Source organism: Castor canadensis, chromosome 11 (genome assembly GCF_047511655.1).
Source record: "Castor canadensis chromosome 11, mCasCan1.hap1v2, whole genome shotgun sequence".
In the NCBI taxonomy this organism is placed as follows: domain Eukaryota; kingdom Metazoa; phylum Chordata; class Mammalia; order Rodentia; family Castoridae; genus Castor; species Castor canadensis.
The window spans coordinates 102,484,955-102,505,098 of record NC_133396.1 but is presented as its reverse complement, the minus strand read 5'-3'; the positions used below and the strand labels follow the sequence as shown (position 1 = coordinate 102,505,098).

Here is a 20,144-nt window from a genome sequence, read left to right as displayed (position 1 = left end):
ATGAAAGGCACTGTTAAGATAGTTAAAGTTGTATTATAAGAAAAGGGTCAGGGGTACACACCTAAGACTAAATGATATATGAAAAAGTAAGTACTTTCAATAGATATGAGCTTAGAATTCCAGAGATTAATTCTAGCTCTAAAGGTTTATAAATAGCATATGTATGTGCATAATAGTTTATATTGTGTTACATCTGTGGGCACAGAGTATATATTTGGCACAACCCTAAGGAAGAGAAATTGCTGGTTCAGAGAAAACTCAGGGATTTCTGGTCAGAAAAACTGAGAGTACAAAGGAAAAAATTAAGCCCAAGTTTACCTTCTCTAGAGTTCATGCTTCTAACTTTTATAGTAAACCACATTTTAAATAACTGGATAACTCTGGACACTTTCCAATTCTGGTCCTAGTTTTCCTTTCTAGCTATGAAACTGAGGCAAATCTATATGATGCTAAATTCTTACATTAATTTTGAATTTATAGTAACTTTCAAAAAAGATTTGAATGTATCACTGGGATAAGACATAGTATTTCCCTACTATAAAATTACATAGGAGAGCCAGGTATGGTTTTACATACCTATAATCACAGCTACTTGGTAGACTAAGGCAGGAAGATTGCAAGTTTGAGGCCAGCTTGGGCCTCAAAACCAAACAAATAAAAGGGATACACAGAAGAACAGAAGAGGTACTAAATGGACAATAAGGAGCTAAATGAGGGCATTCCCTCCCTTACCTCCTTCTGTTAAGGACCACTAGAAATTTAGTCAGAGGAATGGGGAGAGGGACAACTGAGTGTAGGAAAACCTACACTGGTTTCCTACAGAATCTGGATTTTTGATTTTTGACAAGGTATATACCCTTAAGGACCCCTTTGTTTTTACAAGTCCCATTTCCTCATCTATATATGGGATCACCATCTGTCTGTTTACTCCAAGATGCTAATTCCAGAACACTAACAGCTGTTGAGTATATGCAGGACCTAGGAACCAAACCTACCTTGTACTCTTCATCATCTGCCAACTTTTTCTTTTTGTTGATCCAGGTTTTTAGGTCATCTGAGTCTTGATACATTTGTTGCAGAAGCAATGAATCCACCAGCAACTTGCGTCGAGTTACAGCCCTTTCACGTAGGGCATCCCGCCGGGCCAATAACTGCAAAAACCACATGCAAACTCATACACAAGATTTACTGCATCCCAGGACCACTATGCTCCCAACACTTCCTGATCCCAATGCATAGGTAGGTAGACACTCAGGGCTCATGAACATACCCCATCACGAATTGCAGCAATATTCTCTGAATCATAATGATCATTGTCAATGAGTTTGGTTGCAGTTTCATCCAGGGTCTAAAAAATAGAGCGATTTTTTTCTTCAGTAACCACTGAGTGAGTGGTCTCAGTTTGAGTAGTTTTTCAAAGATGAAGCATAGCAATGTGGGAAGATGACAATGAGAGTCAGCAGACCTAGTCTTCTTTCTGATTCCTCTTATAAATTGTATTTAATATGCATCAACATAGGTCAATTACCTTGTCTATGCCACAGTATTTTTTAATCAAGATTACAGTTATGAATTCAGATGAATATTTAATCTGTTCTTAAATCATCAAGAGGAAGCATTGTCAATGTATAGCCCTGCCCACTGGTTAGTCTCATTCTCACTCTCTCACAGGACTCCAGTCTCTGTCTCTCTCCCTAATATACCATATATATTATGTATGTGTGTATATGATATATATAGAGAAAGAGACAAAGAAAGGAAGAAGGAAAGAAAGAAAGAAAGAAAGAAAGAAAGAAAGAAAGAAAGAAAGAAAGAAAGAAAGAAAGAAAAGCTACATCTATCATCTCTCTCTCCAGCTTTATGGGAGAGAGGAGTCAGAAAGTGTACAGGCGAATCTTTACCCATACTCGTTCATAAATCTCCCAAGTTGCTAGATCTCAGACTGAATTAATTGACTGGAACAGAAAAAGGATCTAAAACAAATAATGATACTATGAAAGTAAATGATTTTATACTGTTAGTAATTAGAATCAATAGAACAAGCATAAGGATTAATAAGGGATTATATTAAGCATCATACTGATCAACAGGGAAGACTTGAAATTTGATTTTCATCTTCTATGCTGTAGGTGGTGATGGTGATGATTATGATGGGGTGTGTGTATGTGTGTGTGTGTGTATTTACTGTATTTAAAGCGAATACCATCCTAGGATTCAGCCCCTGGAGTCTTCCTCTTTGTTTTGAATCCTGCTCATATATTGACTAGTTTTCTGGGAAATTATTCAAAGAAAACCCTAAGGTTCACAGAAAATCTCTGTAGTATCATTAGATGAGAAAAACAAAGGTGAAGACATGCAAAGGAAAAAATACCAGAAATTAAAATAGTAGATATTGCTTAGATGTCTAAATGCCACAACTAAAGAGAAATATTAAGATATTATTAGAAAGAAAAAAATTTTAATTATATTTCAAATATTAAGTGATGATATTGAATTTGGACCCAATAGTTTTTAATTTATACTGAAAAAAATAAGACACATGTAGTTTATCAAAAGAAATAATGGCCTACCATTTTGAAAATTTTTCTAAGTATTTTGTGTAAAGCCTATTGAATGTATTGATAAAAATGGGTATTTTAGTTTAACTGGATGTTCCCTCCTTTTTTCAACAGATAAATATTTATTAAGTTTTGGCTTTCACATTATATAAATATTCCATATGTTTATAAAACCAATAACAAAGAATTTTTAAAAACATACTAGTAAATATTATGAACAACAAAGTGGGGGGTTGCTTTATCATGAATAATCTTCATGCTCGTCTGATAGTCACAGAAGTGAGTGATTCTCTGTAGGGATGCATATTGAATGAAATGATGTATGCAAACAGGAGGCATATGCCCAACCAGGGCCTCTTTCTTACTATGATCTTCTCTTCCTGGGCAGTAAAGGCTTCCTCAAAGTCATCGTGCTTCTGAAGTAGGACTTCTACACTGCCCACTGAGTTTCCCAGGTCCTCATTTTCCAGGAATGCCTGTAGAAGACAGAAAGATAGATTCCCACATGTCTTTATTGGGTAGAAATGTTCCTTATAGAATATCTCTGAGACAAGAACTATAGAAAGAGGCAAGGGATTTGAAGAGCAGCATAGGATAGTAGAAACCAACCTCAAATAGATTGAGCTTCAGATTTCCTTCCCAATGCTCTCACATAGTTTTATCACCTGTATCTCCATGTCTATCCACATAGAATTCTCTCACCCAGTCTAGGCATAATCCTGAGTCCTTAAAACTGCCTGAAGAGTACCCCTCACCTCACCTCCTCCAGGAAATCTCCTCTGACTCCTTCTCCTTTCCTTGCTTGACTCATCACAATTTTTTTCCTCCTGATCCTTACCAATTTGATATGATTTTGCCTTATGTTTAATTGAGGATAAAATTTCTGTGCTATGTATTTAATTCAACATGATGTTTTAAGACAGAGTATCATTAGGTAGCCCAGGATGGCCTTGAGGTTTCAATCTTCCTGCCTCAGCTTCTCAAGTGCTGTTTTACAGGTGTATAGCACCACAACACCCTTATACTTAAATATTTTTCTATGTGTTTTCTCATGAAGGGATTGTAGGAGTCTTATGGAGCAGCCTCTGCTTACTTTTTGTCATGGATCACCCTCCAGTTTCCAGGACAAGCTTTGTTCCAAAAAAGTGGTTGTGAGGGTGCTGATAACAGTAATGGTGGTACATGAAGGGTAGCAGAAGTGATTTCTGAAGACTTGCTGGACCCCTCTTGTATTAGCTACTTGTTGCTGTGATCAAAATACTTGAGACAACAACTTAAAGGAGAAATAATTTATTTAGGCTCAAGGTTTCAGAAGACTCAGTCCATGGTTGCTTGGTCCCAAGTGCTTGGGCCGAACATCATGATGGCAAAAGAGTGTGAAGGAATAGAGTGTTCACTTCACTGTAGACAGGAAGTAGAGAAAAAGATAGGAAAGGGTCCAGGACAAGAGACCCCCATGTATCTGCCCACAGTGATCTATTTCTTCCAGCTAAAGGAAGCACATTTAAATGTGTCCAGAGCCTCTCAAAATAGTGCCACCAGGTGCCAGTCAAGCCCCCAACACCTGGGGCTTTTGGAGAGAGATTTCATATTCAAACTATAGCACTCATGTTACCTCTTGTCTACTCATCCAACTATCTACTTGTTCGCTGTCTCTGTAGAAGAGGTGAAAATCCAAGCACTGCTGGTACTGATGCTGCCGTCTGTCCCACAGTTCCAGCAGGGCAGCCCAATCATTGGCAAGGGTTGTCATCTTTGAGAAGGAAGAAGTAATTAATTTATTTTATCCTGTATTTTCTGAGCTGCTAATAAATGCAAAATTTTGACCTTTTGAAAGATCCAAAAATAAGTAGATAATGAGCTTTTTTTCCCTTAAGTTTCCAATATCTAAGAAATAATTGTAATGCTATAAAAAAATAATAAGTGTATGTGCATAGAAAGACACAAGATTTTTTTATACACATAAACAAGGAAGAAAGGATACAATGTGTTCTATACAACATAGTGCCTAGAAATGAGTCTGATGAAGTTCAAGTTTCTAGAGTTTATAAAATGTCAGACTGAGAATTTGTATTGTGCTCTGGGGAAAAAAAAAAGATCAAGGAAAGAAGAAAAGCACATTCTTAAGCCCAGGAAAAATAGCTTTGTTTCTGACCAAGGATCTGCCTGATGAATTCCAGAATATTATAGCTGTTGCTATTAATTCCATCAAAAAAGCAGTAGAACTTCTCAGAATTCCAAGACAATAGCTCAATTTTCAAGGATTTAGGGATCTGTCATAGAAAATAATCAACATTACAATGTTCCCATAGAGTTCTGGGCAATTCAAAATATGGTAGCTCTAACCTCAGCCATCTCACAGAACTGAAAGCTGTGACTGAATTTAGGGAGATGAAAAGAACCATGCAAGCCTTATGGAGATTATTAGTTCAAGGATTGCCTAAATTCTATGACTGGAGCCAGGGGCCTAAGATAAACCTTTGTCATCCAGGAAGTTGCAATGATGGAAACCAGATTTTATTAGTGGAGTTCTGAGCTTGTAAAATAATAATAATGAAAAAAACATGAAAAAAATCAGCCTTGGTTGAGATTGTGCAGAGGAGAGAAGAAGTGGTCCAGGTGTCAACCATGTCTAGGCACTCTAGGGGACCAAGAGTTTAATAAGACACATTGAATTTACAATCTAGAGATGATTATGGGAATGTGATAATAAAAAAATGAATATGTAACAAGGCAAAATGGTATGGAGTTTCAAATTAGGTAGATGTCAAAGAGTTGATGAGATAAAGGATCAATGGCAAGCACTCATGTTCTGAGTATTTCAAGTGACTCACTTTAGCTAAAGCCATGTGAAAGGGAGCAGTGCAAAAGTCAGGTCCATATTATGGTCATGTTTAGATGACTTTTATTCCCTTCCAAATCAGAGATTATCATAACAGCATGAGATTAAGTAAGGGGTACATATGTAATCAAACTTTCCTCAGCCCTGTTAAACTAAGTACCTTTTCCCGAATTTCATCAGAAGCTTCATGATTGCCATCCAGAAGGTCTTGACCAATTGTATCAGCAGATTGAAATCGGTCATCATAAGAGTCAATTTCATGCTGTGATCACAAAACAAAATGTCTCAAATGCAGCAAGTAACCTGGCTTTCTTGGCACTGAACCAATCCCCTTTTTCCCTCCTACCAGGGAGGCCTTTGCTTTCTACCTTATGTTGCTGGTGCCTGGCTAGTAGGGCTTCCCCACTAGCAACATCTGTTGGCAGCTCATCAGCACTGATGAGAGCAGTCTTTTCATTCATCCAGCCTGTGAGCTCATCATAGTCAGATAAGAACCGATGGTACCTGTGGGAAATGTGAGGCAAAGGAAAGGAAAGAGGAACCAGATTTCGGAGGACATTGAGCAAAGAGCTAAAGTTGGGTGAGCTAATATATGTGGGGTGTCCTTACCCTAGTATTATTCCTTCCCATCCTTTCCCCCTATTATTTACAGAGTCACTTTCATAGTTCAGGTTATAAAACCTTCATACCAGGTTGTTTATCCTACACAGATGTGCAACTGGGTGACACAGTGCGTGGGCATTATAACTCCATCACTATAATTCTGAGGTAGGTCAGACCTACCCCAGAGGAACTGTAGATAGACTAAAATATTCACAATGCAGCCAATAAGTAAAATACATGCCTTATAAATTACAGAAAGCATTCCATAGGAAAAGGGGCTAGAATTAGGATTTCCTTGTGTATCTTACATTAACTCTTAATAAAAAATAAAAACTGAAGAAAACAGTACCTTATTCCAAAAAATCAAATGTTCACTGTTTGGCTTTATTTCATAACAAAAAGATGAACACTACCATAACTACTAACTATAAAAATCAACTGCTAAAATAATGCCTGATAATCAGTTCTCGTAAGCTTTTAACCTACAGCTAAGAGATAATTCTAAACTTATTTTGATCCTCTGCAGCTTGAAAACTAATTTAAACTCCTTAGTGAGAACCAGAATTTTTCTAACATTATATACCACTTTAAATAGCCTACAACTACACAAACAAGGAAAGACCGGAGTATCTGTGTGAGTGGAGTATGGTTCTGAGTATCACATCAGTCTACAAGACTCCCCTTAGCAAATTAAAACTTTATTTGCTTCCACAAAGAACTAACTTCCTTGTTGTTTTACCCCATACACCCTTTTTCTGCGTTGGGACACTACAGAGGCAGGTAGAGAAGCAAGGAGGAGGGATTTCCTACCAATAAGAAGCCTGTAGTTTTGCATATCGGGTAGTAGCCAAAGCACGAACGTGGTCCCAGTTGGAGACCAGATCCTCTTTCATCTGCTGAATCTGAGGTGCATCCAAAGGATGGGAAGTCATCAGCTTGTCTGCTTTGGCACATAACTCTTTTACCTTTGGAATGAGAAAGACACCTATTGGAAAGTCCAAGGACTCTGACTCTTGGCAAAGTTTTATGGAAGGCATATAATAAAGCAATCACATAAGCTATAATAATTGATATATGTATTTATATTGACATACATTCACTAAAATGCCAATACACTGTACTAATAATTTATTGAGTACTTTTTATATCCTCTTGTGTTTAGCACTGTGAATGCATTTTTTTTCATTTTGCATACTTTATTTAATAATACCATGAGGTAGAAACTATTCTTATTTCCCTTTTATGTGACAACAGAGAGGTTGTGTTTTACTTTTCAAAGTCATTCAGCTAGTGTTAGAAATAAGGTGTAGACCTAAGTCTGTTCCATACCACCTGCTCTGTATCATTTTCCTTAATGTTATTGTAGGAGTCAGACAAATATTTTTGCTAAAAAAAGGCAATAAAATTGCAGTAACAGCAGACCAATTTAAACAGAATTCCCAAAGAGAAAGATTACTATTACAAAAAGTGGATATGGATAACTTTCCACATATTACCATTAGCTCTTTCATTACACTCAGTTATAATCAAATATTGCAGACAGTCTGGCATTTTTTTAATCATTATTCATCAAATCCTGAAATTTAACTATTTATTAAATGAAAAAAAAGGAATAAAGTGGTGACAGTTCGTGAACTTATGTGGGCTGATTCCAAAGTGGACAAGAAGCAGTAATTAACTTAAACTGTGGCTAAAGTTGTGAGGAAAACAAATAGATGAGAATTATTTGAAGATATAGCCTTGCTCCAAGTTCTATTGTAACAGTATCTTCTCTAGACATAGGAAGTAGAGTTTTCAGAAGACAGCCTAAAGGTATATTTAACTCTAAGTGTCTTATAGTTCAGTACAAAAGGAGAAGAAAATGCTTCTCTCTAAAGGACAAAAACAAACATGATTCAACTGCAACAGGAGAAAACATTCTGAGATAAAAAATTCTGAACAAGGATATTTTGCTGAAGGAGATTAGGGATCTATCTTCAGAGCTATCCTTTTGCTTTTAATTGTAAAATATATTACAAACACAAGATACTATAAGTCATATATGCATATTTAAATAAAAATGGTTTGAATAAAAATAAGGATTATTCAGTATCAGTGAACAAGTATGAATTAGAATAAGGAAATAGATTCAAGTATCAGAGAATTTGTTTTTCATTGTAAATAGTGAATTTATTGCATCTTCTGGAAGCATGTGGCTAGGCAAGATGACTACCATATAACTTTGTTTAATTCCAGAAGTCAGCTATTCCTCCATCAGTATCTTACCTTGTCCTGCATGACTGCAAGGTTCCTCTCAAGTCCCTTGTGAGTGTGAAACAGGGCTTCAGAAGTAAAAAGATCTTTGCCATAGTCCTCAGAGGCCAGTACAGGTTCTTTCTCCTTCATCCACTGTATGTCTTCAGTCACATCCCTACCAAACATAAACATAAATCCAAGAAAACAATGTGGCAAGAATGACAGGGTAAACAAAGCAACAGAGCACACAGCAAGGACCAGCTAGTTCACCCAAGTAGCATGAGGACCAATCTACTCAACCCATGTAGAAATTACCCTACTCTCCTACATACTAGTAAATATTAACTAGAAAGTTTCTTGATTATTAGTTGTTTTTATGTAAATGTTAGGGATCTAGATCTCCTGGCAGCTGAACCTCCAGAGATACTTCCCATATCTGAGTCAGTTATTCATGAATGTCCATTTTCTCCTATTCTTCACATTAAGTTCTTAATTATTTTCCTTGCTTTTGTAGATATTTCATCACTAATAGACCAATGCTATTTATTCTGTGTTGCTCTGACTTCCAACCTTCATTTACTATAGAGTAAGTCTCAGCTTTCTTAAATCCCTTGCTGTCTCAAAGGCAAGCAAATGATGCTCTTTAGGCTAAGTTATTGACCATTACTTGCTAAGAGGAGTAGACACGCTAACAGGCATAGCTGGGCATGGTTGTTCATCTCTACAATCCCTGCTACTGGGAAGGGGCAGAAGTAGGAGGGTAATGTCTGAGGCTAGCTGGAGCAAAAGTGCAAGACCCTAAAGCAAAAATGGTTGGGGATGTGGCTCAAGTAATAGAGTGCTTGCCTGAGGCCCTGAGTTAAAACTCCAGTACTAAAAAAAGAAAGTGAAAGAAAATTAAAAAGGAAGGAAGGGAGGGAGGGAGGAAGGGAAGAAAGAAGGTGATATTATTCCAGTTTTCTGTATAGCATGTCCATACCTTTTGAACCTCTGCAGTTCTGCAGCACTGGTCAGAGTTTGCTGTCTCTGGAGAGCTAGATTACAGAGATGCTCCCAGGCAGTATTTACCTCATCCTGCTTTGACTTTATCAAAGGCAATTTAGGATGGTTCTCCTAGAAAGGAAGCCAACACTGAAGTTATACAAAGGTGAAGTTACATAAACAATCATTTAAAAACTTAAGTCCACAGTGTATATACTTTGTCAGAGGCAAGGGATGACCATAGTAACCAGATACTGAACTTCACCGTAGCTCATCTGATCTGTATCACTAAAACCTAGAAAACCAACCTTCCAGACATTGTATCCTTTGCATTGGAATAACCTACTCATAGAGATTTCACTGTCTTACATAGAGCTGCACCATATTAATGCCTGTCAAATCCCCTCAAAATTTGAAACCAAGGAAGAGAAATTTTTCTTTGTGAAATATGACTTAATTTTTCAAAATGCAAGTACAGTGGTTCTTAACATTTTTGTGATCTTGATAGCTTTGATAATCTAATGAAAGCTATTTTTCTATACCCATAATTATGTATACATGCATACACACATGATTTTTAAGAAAATTTCAGGCATTGTGCAAACCACCTGAAGCAATGAGTTCTATGACTACTTAATCTAGCAGTATCAGCCTGTTTTGACACTTCACAATTTTGAGAAGTTCTCATATGCCCAATTCTCTCTACTCAAGTCCCCATTTCTTCCCATTTCCATTACCATTCCCAAACCTCTTCAGACAGAACTGTCTACATTCTCCTTCTTGAGTTTATGGTCTTTTCTATTATAGTGGTTAGGCCCTACCTCAGAAGAACAAAAGATACATTCTAATTATGTTGGGTTCATCTTTTCTGTGGTATATTGGGAAAAAAAAGAGTCATGCCATTTTGCTACTTCTCCCTCAAAGACATTGGGGTGGTATCCTCATGTCTTTGCTTCAGGACAGCCTTTTTCTTGCTTTATAATAGGTAACAAAAATTAATTTTCTGTGAGTTCCAGCACCTTGGGCTCAAGAAGCCTTTTGGTGCCTGTTCTGACCTTGTTGGAACACTGGCATTTAAGAGGCAGGTATACAGAAGGGGAAGAGACTGCAAGATACCACAGGGAGAAAGCCTTCATTATCTTTGCCAAGGCCCCAGATATGGAGCTGAGGTCATCTTAGGCCTTCCACCCCAACTGAACCATAACTAACTGCAGTCACATGAAAATATCAGGTGCTACCAAGAGAGAGGCCCAACTACTCAGCTCAACTATGTAACTCACTGAATCATGAACAAAAGTGGTTGTTGTTCAAAGTTTTGTGGTGGGTTGTTTAAAAGTTATGGATAAATGAGAAGCCTTCACAACAAGAAAAAAGTGGTAGAGGGAGGACATATAGGGACTATTAGACACATGACTTGGATAATAATTTGGAAAAATACTTATTTTCCCTTCTCTCACCCATTTATCTTAATATTCATTCAACTAACACAGAGATGTTAATATTCTCAATACAGAACTGCAATCATCATGAAACCATAAAGTGGAAAAATGAAATAGGCAAATCGTATTTACTTATTTCAAGTATACACACATACACATGTATATAATTTATTATATGTGAGCATGACTACATACACACACACACATACACACATATGCACATACACACACAGCTATCCCTCTTTCTGTGGGCTGATAGGGGTGAGTGGAATTGGAGGGGCAAGGAAATTGCTCACTGCATGTTATTTTAGGGACATGCATCCCTGTTTTCTGGCAATGTCCCATTTACCTCATATCCACCTACTAGTGACCAAAAGTTTTTCTTGAAGATCAGGAACCTTTCCATATAATGACTCTTTTATTCCCACCTCACCTCAGCACACTCATTGGCATACTGGTTCACTTTGTCCACTCTCCCTTTACGAACTGTCAGTTCTTCCTGGAACTCTTCAAACTTCTTATGCAGAACTTCGGTACGTTCCCAGTCCTCACCCAGCTCTACTAATGTCACTATAGCCTCCTGTAGATGCAGAAAAGTATACCAATTCACCAGTAAATATTGAGGACTTCCTTCAGGCAAAAGCCTCAAACCTCTGTTTGCATTCCCAGATGCAGATACTAGGGGAGCCTGGAAAAGTTTTCATGGGAAAAGTCAGAAGTAGGAGTATGTTTCTTGAGATGGTGGCCCTGTGATGGTGTTCTTTGGAGAAATCCTTCAGTGAGATCAGAGACAATGTTAACCAAAGCCCCTGAAATAGCCTTTTTATGTTTTGAAAGATGAGGAGTCAATTCATTCTGGTTATATTCTAGTAGTGTTTTGTGCTATGTACTTGTGTAAATCTTCAGTATTTAGAAAAATTTAAATTTTAGCATTTAGAAAAGAATTTTTTAAAAACATGATCTAGGTACTGAGAGACAAAGAATTAGAAAAAGACCTGGAAATATTTTTAGTCAGGCCCCAAAGTATGATAAAAACCTAGGAGAAGGAATTAAAGAACATGGGAGGTGGAGGGGGGACGAACCTTGATCATATTTCAAAGCATGCTTTTTATATAAGTTTGTCTTCTCCATATTCAGTTCCATGGGTTTAGGCTTGCCCTCTACATTGTTAATCTCCATAATTCCCTTAAATCTTTGCCAAAAGTCCTCCTTCTTCTAAAAAGTAAAGTCCAGGAATAGACATCTGGACTTCATTGTGAGTAATCTGCAGAAAGTGGCTGTGGAGTGTTTGGGAATGAAAGATCAGAGGCCCTATGTAAGTGCTGTTTCATACTTTGTCTTTGATCCACTCCAAGATGTCTTCACAGTCCTGTGCATACTGATAGAACCTCAGAGCCCGCCGCAGCAGGTCACCCTTCTCCTCAGTAAGCTCCTGCAGTAGGTCCCACAGGTGATGCAGTTCCTCCAGATGGATCTTTAGGAGAGAGAGAGAGATAACTGCTCAGGAACAGAGGCTATGAAGGAGGTACAGACTCACAGACTTGTGCAGAAAAAAGCCTGTATTAAAAACTCCTCCTCCCATTCATTTGTGCATTATTTGCTCAACAATTATCTAAAGAAAGCAATTAAATATATATGAAAATAGCTATTAAGGTAAACTGAGTATGATTTTCTATGAGAGAAAATTTTGTGTAAATGCTTTAAGACTTTAAAGGATGGAAAAAACATAAGCTGTAAGTGGGTGGGAGAAGGATGATGCATGGAAGAGTACTCATTTGAACGAAGCCTAAGGAAAGATTTTTCACAGGTGGGTGATAGACACAGAGTAATGGTCATGCCAATGCCATAAAAGAAACAACATGAACTGTTAGCTAGACAGTATAAAAGCTAAAATTTTGCTGAGTCCCTGGAAATTGGTGGCACTAAAACAATATTTGGGACTATATAGTTTCAGACTTATAGAGAGGGTTTTAAATGCCAGATTATCTCAGAACATTTGTGTGTGTATCTTGTGAAACTGAAGTTATCATCTGTGTCCCATCTTCAAGAATCATATTTTCAACTACTTCATTGTCCAAGGTTCCATATGGATCACATTTCTCTCTACTCTGCCATGGTGCTGTCCAATACAGTCCTAGTGATTCTGACATATGGAAAAGGTTTTAAACGTTTCTCAAATATTTTAATTAATATAAGTGATTAGTTACACACAAAACTGAGTAATTTCAAATTACTTTTATATAGATGAGTAAGTTTTTAGTTTTTTTGAGCTCTTATTTCTATTAAAAAGATTCTTTTCTGAATAAAGTCCACGTTTCCTGATCATGCTTTGCTAATAATAAAATGAGCTAGAATTTTTATGCTGCATATAGAAAGAAAAGTCCCGATTTTAAAATAGATAATGCAAATTTGTCACAATAACTGAAAAATACATAAACAGTAAAAAGTTCACTCACACATAAAAGATCTTGAACTGATGATATCAATACAAACATTTGGAAGAGAGAATATGAGTTAAATCAGCAAATCCCTAATACATTAAAAATAGGTACAGAGTGGTAAAAATGCTTATTGAAATGACTGTGATTTTTAGTTCTGGGTGTTCAAGGAAGATTTCCTGAAGATGGGAGATTTTAGGGGTTTCCTGTAAGAGAAAAGAGAGTTTGGAAAATTGTAATAGTAGTCATAGTGTGGTGTGTGAAGGAAACAGCCTTCATAGGCAAAGGGGAAAAGAGTTCAGAGAAGATTCAAATGGGTGAACATTACTTGTTTGAAGAATTAAAAAAAAAAAGAACACTGAAGTCAGAAGAAATAATATTTAAGAAGACCCTTGGAAAAGCTGTTTCATCTGAGAAATGTGTAACAGGTTGAAGTGTGTTTGATCTTAAGCCATGGAGAAATGTGTCACCATCCAAAGACATTTTCCGTATTATAGTTCTTTTTTTCCCTGGTATAGTCAATGAAAGCCCTGTTAATAAAATCAACAATTAAAAACTTCTCCTTGAGACTACCATCCATTTACCTTGGTCTCCTCATGGGCAAAATGGTCTTTAGTAAACCTGATTTCCCTAGTTTCTTCCAGCTCAGGAAGGACCTTTGATTTTGCTTGCACCTCCGCTGCAAAGGATTCATGCTTCTGATATTTCCCCTGAAGTTTAGAAATCAGAGTTTATGGTTAATGAAACACAGTCTCCCTGAACTATAAAGTTGTCTTTATGTTCCTCTTTTTACTTTCACACAGAACTACTTGCTCTCCAACCTGAATTAAATGACAACCTATGGACATAACTAGAACAATCATGTCCTAAAAGAAATGGTCACTCAAGGTAGAGCCACTGAACATAGGTTCTCAAGGGGTCCTAAGCTCAAAGTCAGAGGCCACGGCGGGGGTATTTTCCTTTCCTTTACCTTATCAGTAAACACCCTAATATTTTAAGGACTACATAGACTGTCATGGGAATAAAAGCATATAACACCTAGTGTTCTTCTTCAGAAAAGAGGAGTAGCTGTGTTCTGTTGAAAATAGAGCATGGAAAGGAAGAAGATAGTTATAGGAATAAGTTTTTAAAAATACATACTGGGCTCTGTTCTTGAAATGTATGTGTTGATGGATTTTATGGATCACTTTTCCTTTCTTCTGGGTGCTTTCTGTTCAACATCAATTACCCCATCAGCACATGCACCCTTTTTTTGTGGTCATGATTGTGTCACATGCAATAACAGTACACTAACAGATAGGTCTAAAAATTTCTACCAAAACTTCTCCTGGGACCTTTCACTTGAATTTAACAAGAGCCATGGATTATAATTTGAGGAAAGTTAAGAAAAGTCCAAGTTCTGAAGAACAGAGGAAAAATTGCTTAAGAAACACTGACGATTCTTTACCATGATTCCAAACTTAATGTCCTAAGTATTAAAGACACATGATATGTCAAAGATTTCTTGAACTTTCAATCACTATTTTGTTCACTAAACTACCATGGGATAATACTGGAATAAGTTCCCTTTTCAAAGAAGAGCCTGAAGGTTAAGAAGTTGAAGACTTCTTAGAGTTATTGTCTCTAATAGATGACCTAATCTTTCTATTATATCATTCCCCTACCTTTAACCAGCTAGACCCTTTGGATGAACCAATGTGGGTTGTAATACACTTGTACATGGAAGCAATGCTAGGAATCTCTCTATATAGCTGTCTCTATCTCCAACTAGCAAAAATGCCTTTCTTATTATCTCTTATGTTTTCTCAACAAAATTGGAGAACAAGAGGGCAGAACAGGCTCTGCCTGGAAGCAAGGGAGGTGGGAGAATGGGGGGTGAGGGAGAGTGGAAGGGGGGTGGAGGCCAGGAGGGAGAGGTGTCCCAAAACAATGTATACACATATGAATAAATATAAAAACAATTTTAAAAAGTAAAAAAATGCAAATTCTGAATGTTATAAGAAACAGTTTTGTGCTTTCAACAACTGACAATCTACTATTTTTTTCATTTCTTTACAAACTAACTTTAAAATTTTTTTCTTTTTTTAGTTTGATTCCTTATAAGAGGAGATGCATCTTTACACTTTCTTTAATTGTTCCACTCCACTATTTTACTTTGTTTTGTGTCTAAATAGAATCAGACTTTTCTCACACCCACCCTTCATCATTAACATAAAGCAAAACCTGTTTCCTTCCCTAAAAGGTCTGCTCTGGGGGAGCCTGTGGAGCTCAGTGACCTGTATGTTAGTTGGCTCATAGCTCTTGTCCTTTGCAATCTCAAGTTTCTCCATGATCCACTTTTCCAGGTCATCTGCCTCTCTCCTGAAAACCTGGTAGTGATAGGACTCTTCAAGCTTCTGACCCCTCTCAGCAACTCGTTTCTTGAACCTGTGGTACCGATTCAACACTTCTTCACGCCTCTGCTGGATTTCTTCTGCTGTTTCCAAAACCTTTGGTCCACTGCTTTCTGCAGTCTGTAAGTAAAAAGCCTCTACATGTTTTAGAATACAACACACTCAATATGTACAATAATTATCTGTCAATTAAAAAATTTAAAGAAAAATAAAGCCTTTATGTACTGCAGGTTCTCACATATTTAGTATTCTACCCTATTATATATCCCAAGGCATTTACTCATGTTAAATCTATGTTTAGATATCTTTAAGCCTTTAAATGAGTATTGTTAGAAGGGCTACAGTACAATTTTTAGCCATATGTTGGTACTCCTTAGACTAATAATTCTTAATCACCCAAAATATTCTCCCAACTGCCTACATAGCTGTGTGTCAATATTTATTGTTCCACTGATAGAATGAAATTGGACTGACCATGAAGTAAAATCACAGAACTTCAGCTAGATAAAAAAGATGTATACTTTTATGACCTTCAAAGGCTAAAATTGGCTTAGGAAGTACTGATCATTCCGAACTTAATCTAATGAATAATTAGAAATGGTTTGCAACTAATTAATGAATTATATTACACATAAAACTTCAAAATTTTGTTTTCTTCACACTTAAAAATATATCTCATATTATATAGCTCATGTACAATGTAGCTCATTGATTGCTGAATTTATTTACTCTTTGCTTTATTCAAAAAACACTACAAATCTAAGTTCAAACTTCTACCTATTTGCCACAAATTTTAAGCTATTAGTGTTTCAGTAATTTGTTTTTGGAATATAAAGCCTCATACTACTGTCAGACATCATGAAAGAACCCTTTCCTGTAGAAAGTTGTGTGTGAGAACATCCAGCAAAATATCTTAGGGCTCACTTCATTGAGCACTGTTTCACCTTGCTTACCTTACTCAGAACAGTCAACAGAGAGTTCACATTTTAGTCTCTCTGTTCTTCCTAAATGTAACTGCTTCTATGTAGATGGCAATCACTACTGTGGCTACAAAATTAAATCATTCCATGGAGACTCATCTTGTTGGGACATTATTTTTCTCCAACTTACCTAGTTGATATCTATATGAACTGATTTAAATAATTATTGTTGAATTTTGGTTGCAATATAGACTTAAGACCTAGGTTGTTGTTTAAAGTGAAACATTCACCAAAGGAGAGTTAAAATTAAAATTCTCTACCATTTAAAAGTTAAATAAGAATAATTCTTAATGACTCATTGAAGATAATACAGAAAGTTCAAAAGAGACAATTTTCCTAATATTAGTGACAAATTGCACTGAAGAAAATTGAATTCTGTACTCACGGTTTCCTTAGCAGGTTGCTCCATCTTTCCTTAAGGTTTAAAACTTGGGAAGAAAGAAAACTTGAGAGACAGAAAGAAAGAGAGAGAGAGAGAGAGAGAGTTTGCTTGGAACTGTCTAGTCTAATTCAAATAGGGATGTCAGAAACTTTGTGAATGTGCCAAAGACCAGGAAAAAAAAGTCTCAGAATCCCGCCAGTCACAGATAATCAACATTATCTTTGGGAGACATATTCAGCTGAGGCAGCAGCTAACTTTCACAGACAGGGTGACACAGCAGTTTTGGGGGGCCATGGCTATCAATTTCTCAATAGGACTTCAAAAAGCAAATGAAAACAGAGTTTTCAGATGAAAGCGTAGGAGTAAAAACCATTTATAGACATAAGACAAATGGTTGTGAAGTGATTGTGTTTTATTTCTTTGTAAAGATTTACAATTACAATATCTGAGAATCACAAATTAGGATAGAATCCTGGATTGCTCATTCTGCCTGTTGCAGTGCAGAGCTAGAACTCAGGGCATGCATAGGTTCTAATTCTAATATAAACTCAATAACATCATCAAGATTCAAATGCAGGTATTTACTAGAGTCTAAGTTAACAAATCATCCCAAATTTTGCTGTAGGGTCTTTCCCAAAATAGGGAGAAGATTTTATTTCTAGCCTAATAAATTAGATTTTTTAAAACTATGATATAGCTGTATCCTTAGGCATTTAAGTAGAAGGGAAAAACCTGTAAGATATATTAATGAGTTTACTTTGCATGTGGTAAAATAATAGTATCATCACACAACATTTGAAAATGGGACTGACTTCTAACATATGGGGGGAAGTCATACTACTTTGAATAACATTTTTTTAATGTAGAAAAAAGAAGCAGAAATTATTTTAGGCTACCTTATGAAAGTGAAATAAAAAAGCAGTAAGAAAATAGTAGGATGGCTTCATATTCTTCTATGAGGCAGTAGGGATGTCCACACTAAACTTCATTTCACTTGCCTTTTGTGTGTAATTATGGTACTGAGGTTTGAACTCAGGGAAGATTTCATTTGCTTTTGTTGCACAAGCCTGTATCCCAGAAGTCATTGTCAAGACCAATGTCATGAAGTCTTTCCCCATGTTTTTTTCTCGTGGTTCTATAGTCTTGGATCTTACATTTAAGTCTTTACTCTAATTTGAGTTGATTTTTGAATATGGATTAAGAGAAGAATCCAATTTCATTCTTTTTAGTGTTGATATATAATTTTCCCAAACCCATATGTTGAAAAGATAGTTTTATTTCATGATGACCAGTCCATAATTTATATTTGATCATGAGCATATTGCATGTTTGGGACTTGAAATGAAAGTGAAATTCAGGGAACTGAACCAGAAATGTTAACGGACTACAAGAAAATTTATTGTTAACAGAAGCAGAATGGCATGATAGTTATGTTGACATGGCTTTGAATACTTATTTGAATGCTTAAAAGCCACAACTAAGAATGAAATTTTGTATTTCAGATTGTGTTCTCATGTAAACTAGAGATAATATTTTGCAGAATCTTCTAAAAATTATTAATTAATGTAAATTAACTATGTTAATATATAGAATAGGTATTCAACAGATAATAGTTCTTTTCCTTTTTCTTTTTAAAATTATATTATTATTGTATTATGGGTACAATGTAACATTTACAAAAGTTTTTACAATATATCATAGTTGAATTCCCTGGCTCATTCACTTTCCTTCATCTCCATCTTTCCCCAATCCTGGAATAATTTCAACATGTCTCATTTTTCCACTTTCATACATGAATACTAATATTTCAACTTTGTTCAGCCTCCTTCACCTTTCCTTGTATCTTCCCCCTCCCACTCTGGACCCAACCCCCAGACAGGACCTGTTTTACCTTCCTGTTCTCTGTTTTTGAAAAAAGCATTTTTGTTTGTTTAGGATATCTCTACTGGGGGTTTCCTTGTGACATTTCCATCTATAACTCAAATTGGTTCATTGCCCTCTATTTTTCTCCTTTCTATCTTAATCCCCTTTTTATAGTGATTTCAACAGATTAAAAATTCTATATCCATTCTTGTATAGAAAGTACATCACGTCTATTCACCCTCTTACCTTCCTTCTTTTATCCTCCCTCTACTATATAGCTTATATTTGTATTGCATCTATCTTCCACACATGACAGAAAACAGGCAGACTTTGTCTTTCTGAGCCTGACCAATTTCACTTAACATGATATCTTCCAATTGCATTCATTTACCTTGAAACCTCATGGTTTCATTCTTCCTCATGACTAAATAAAATTCTCTCTCTCTCTCTCTCTCTCTCTCTCTCTCTCTCTCTCTCTATATATATATATATATATATATATATATATATAATTACACCTTTAAAATTCTTCATCAGTTGCAGGGCATCTGGGTTGCTTCTATAGTTTAACTATTGTGAACAGTGCTGTAATAAACATCAATGTGCAAGTGTCTTTATTGTGTCTTGACTTACACTTAGGGTACATCCCTAGAAGTGGTATTGTTGGATCATATGGCAATTCTATTTTTGATTTTTTGAGGAGCCTCCATACTGTTTTCCATAGTGGTTCTACTAGTTTACATTCCCACCATCAGTGTATAAGGGTTCCTTTTTCCCCACATCCTTGACAACATTTGTTGTTGTTTGTGTTCTTTTGGTTTTTTTTGTTTGCATTCTTTTTTTTTTTGTTTATTCATATGTACATACAATGTTTGGGTCATTTCTCCCCCTTACTCCCGTCCCCTCCCTTTTCCCCCTGCTCCTTCCCTTCCCCCGCCCCACCCCCTCTTTTCCAGGCAGAAACTGTTCTGCCCTTATTTCTAATTTTGTTGAAGAGAGAGTATAAACAATAATAAGAAGGACAAAGCCTTTTTGCTAGTTGAGATAAGGACAGCTATACAGGGAGATTCCTAGCATTGCTTTCATGTACGTATGTGTTACATTCTAAGTTGATTCTTCTCAAACTGACCTTTTCTCTAGTTCCTGATCCCCTTCTCCTATTGGCCTCTATCGCTTTGAAGTTTCTGCATTAATTTGTGTTCTGATGGTAGCCATTCTAACAGGAGTGAGTGGAATTTTTACATGGTTTTGATTTGCATTTCCTTTATGGCTGGGGATGATGAGAATTTATTCATGTGTGTTTTGGCCATTTGGATTTCCTCTTTTGAAAACACACTGTTCACTTCATTTTCTCATTTCTTCATTGGGTCATTGATTTGGGAGGAGTTTAGTTTTTTGAGCTTGCTATATATTCTGGTTATTAATCCCTT

General features: G+C 36.3%; 1 protein-coding gene across 1 annotated transcript in view; it reads right to left on the bottom strand.

Annotated features, from left to right (window-relative positions):
* Spta1 (spectrin alpha, erythrocytic 1) overlaps positions 1-16,997 on the bottom strand; it is a 63,509-nt gene extending 46,512 nt beyond the window's left edge. The window contains exons 1-14 of the mRNA XM_074047748.1: positions 16,855-16,997; positions 15,373-15,609; positions 13,681-13,806; positions 11,992-12,132; positions 11,092-11,238; positions 9,218-9,351; positions 8,269-8,413; positions 6,814-6,968; positions 5,769-5,904; positions 5,561-5,662; positions 4,174-4,311; positions 2,924-3,034; positions 1,271-1,348; positions 996-1,151 (exon numbers count right to left, since the gene is read on the bottom strand). Of these exons, the coding sequence (XP_073903849.1) occupies positions 996-1,151; positions 1,271-1,348; positions 2,924-3,034; positions 4,174-4,311; positions 5,561-5,662; positions 5,769-5,904; positions 6,814-6,968; positions 8,269-8,413; positions 9,218-9,351; positions 11,092-11,238; positions 11,992-12,132; positions 13,681-13,806; positions 15,373-15,609; positions 16,855-16,878 (1,830 nt within the window). The 5' untranslated portion in view covers positions 16,879-16,997. The remainder of the gene's footprint in view (positions 1-995; positions 1,152-1,270; positions 1,349-2,923; positions 3,035-4,173; positions 4,312-5,560; positions 5,663-5,768; positions 5,905-6,813; positions 6,969-8,268; positions 8,414-9,217; positions 9,352-11,091; positions 11,239-11,991; positions 12,133-13,680; positions 13,807-15,372; positions 15,610-16,854) is intronic.
* Positions 16,998-20,144: the final 3,147 nt, after the last annotated feature.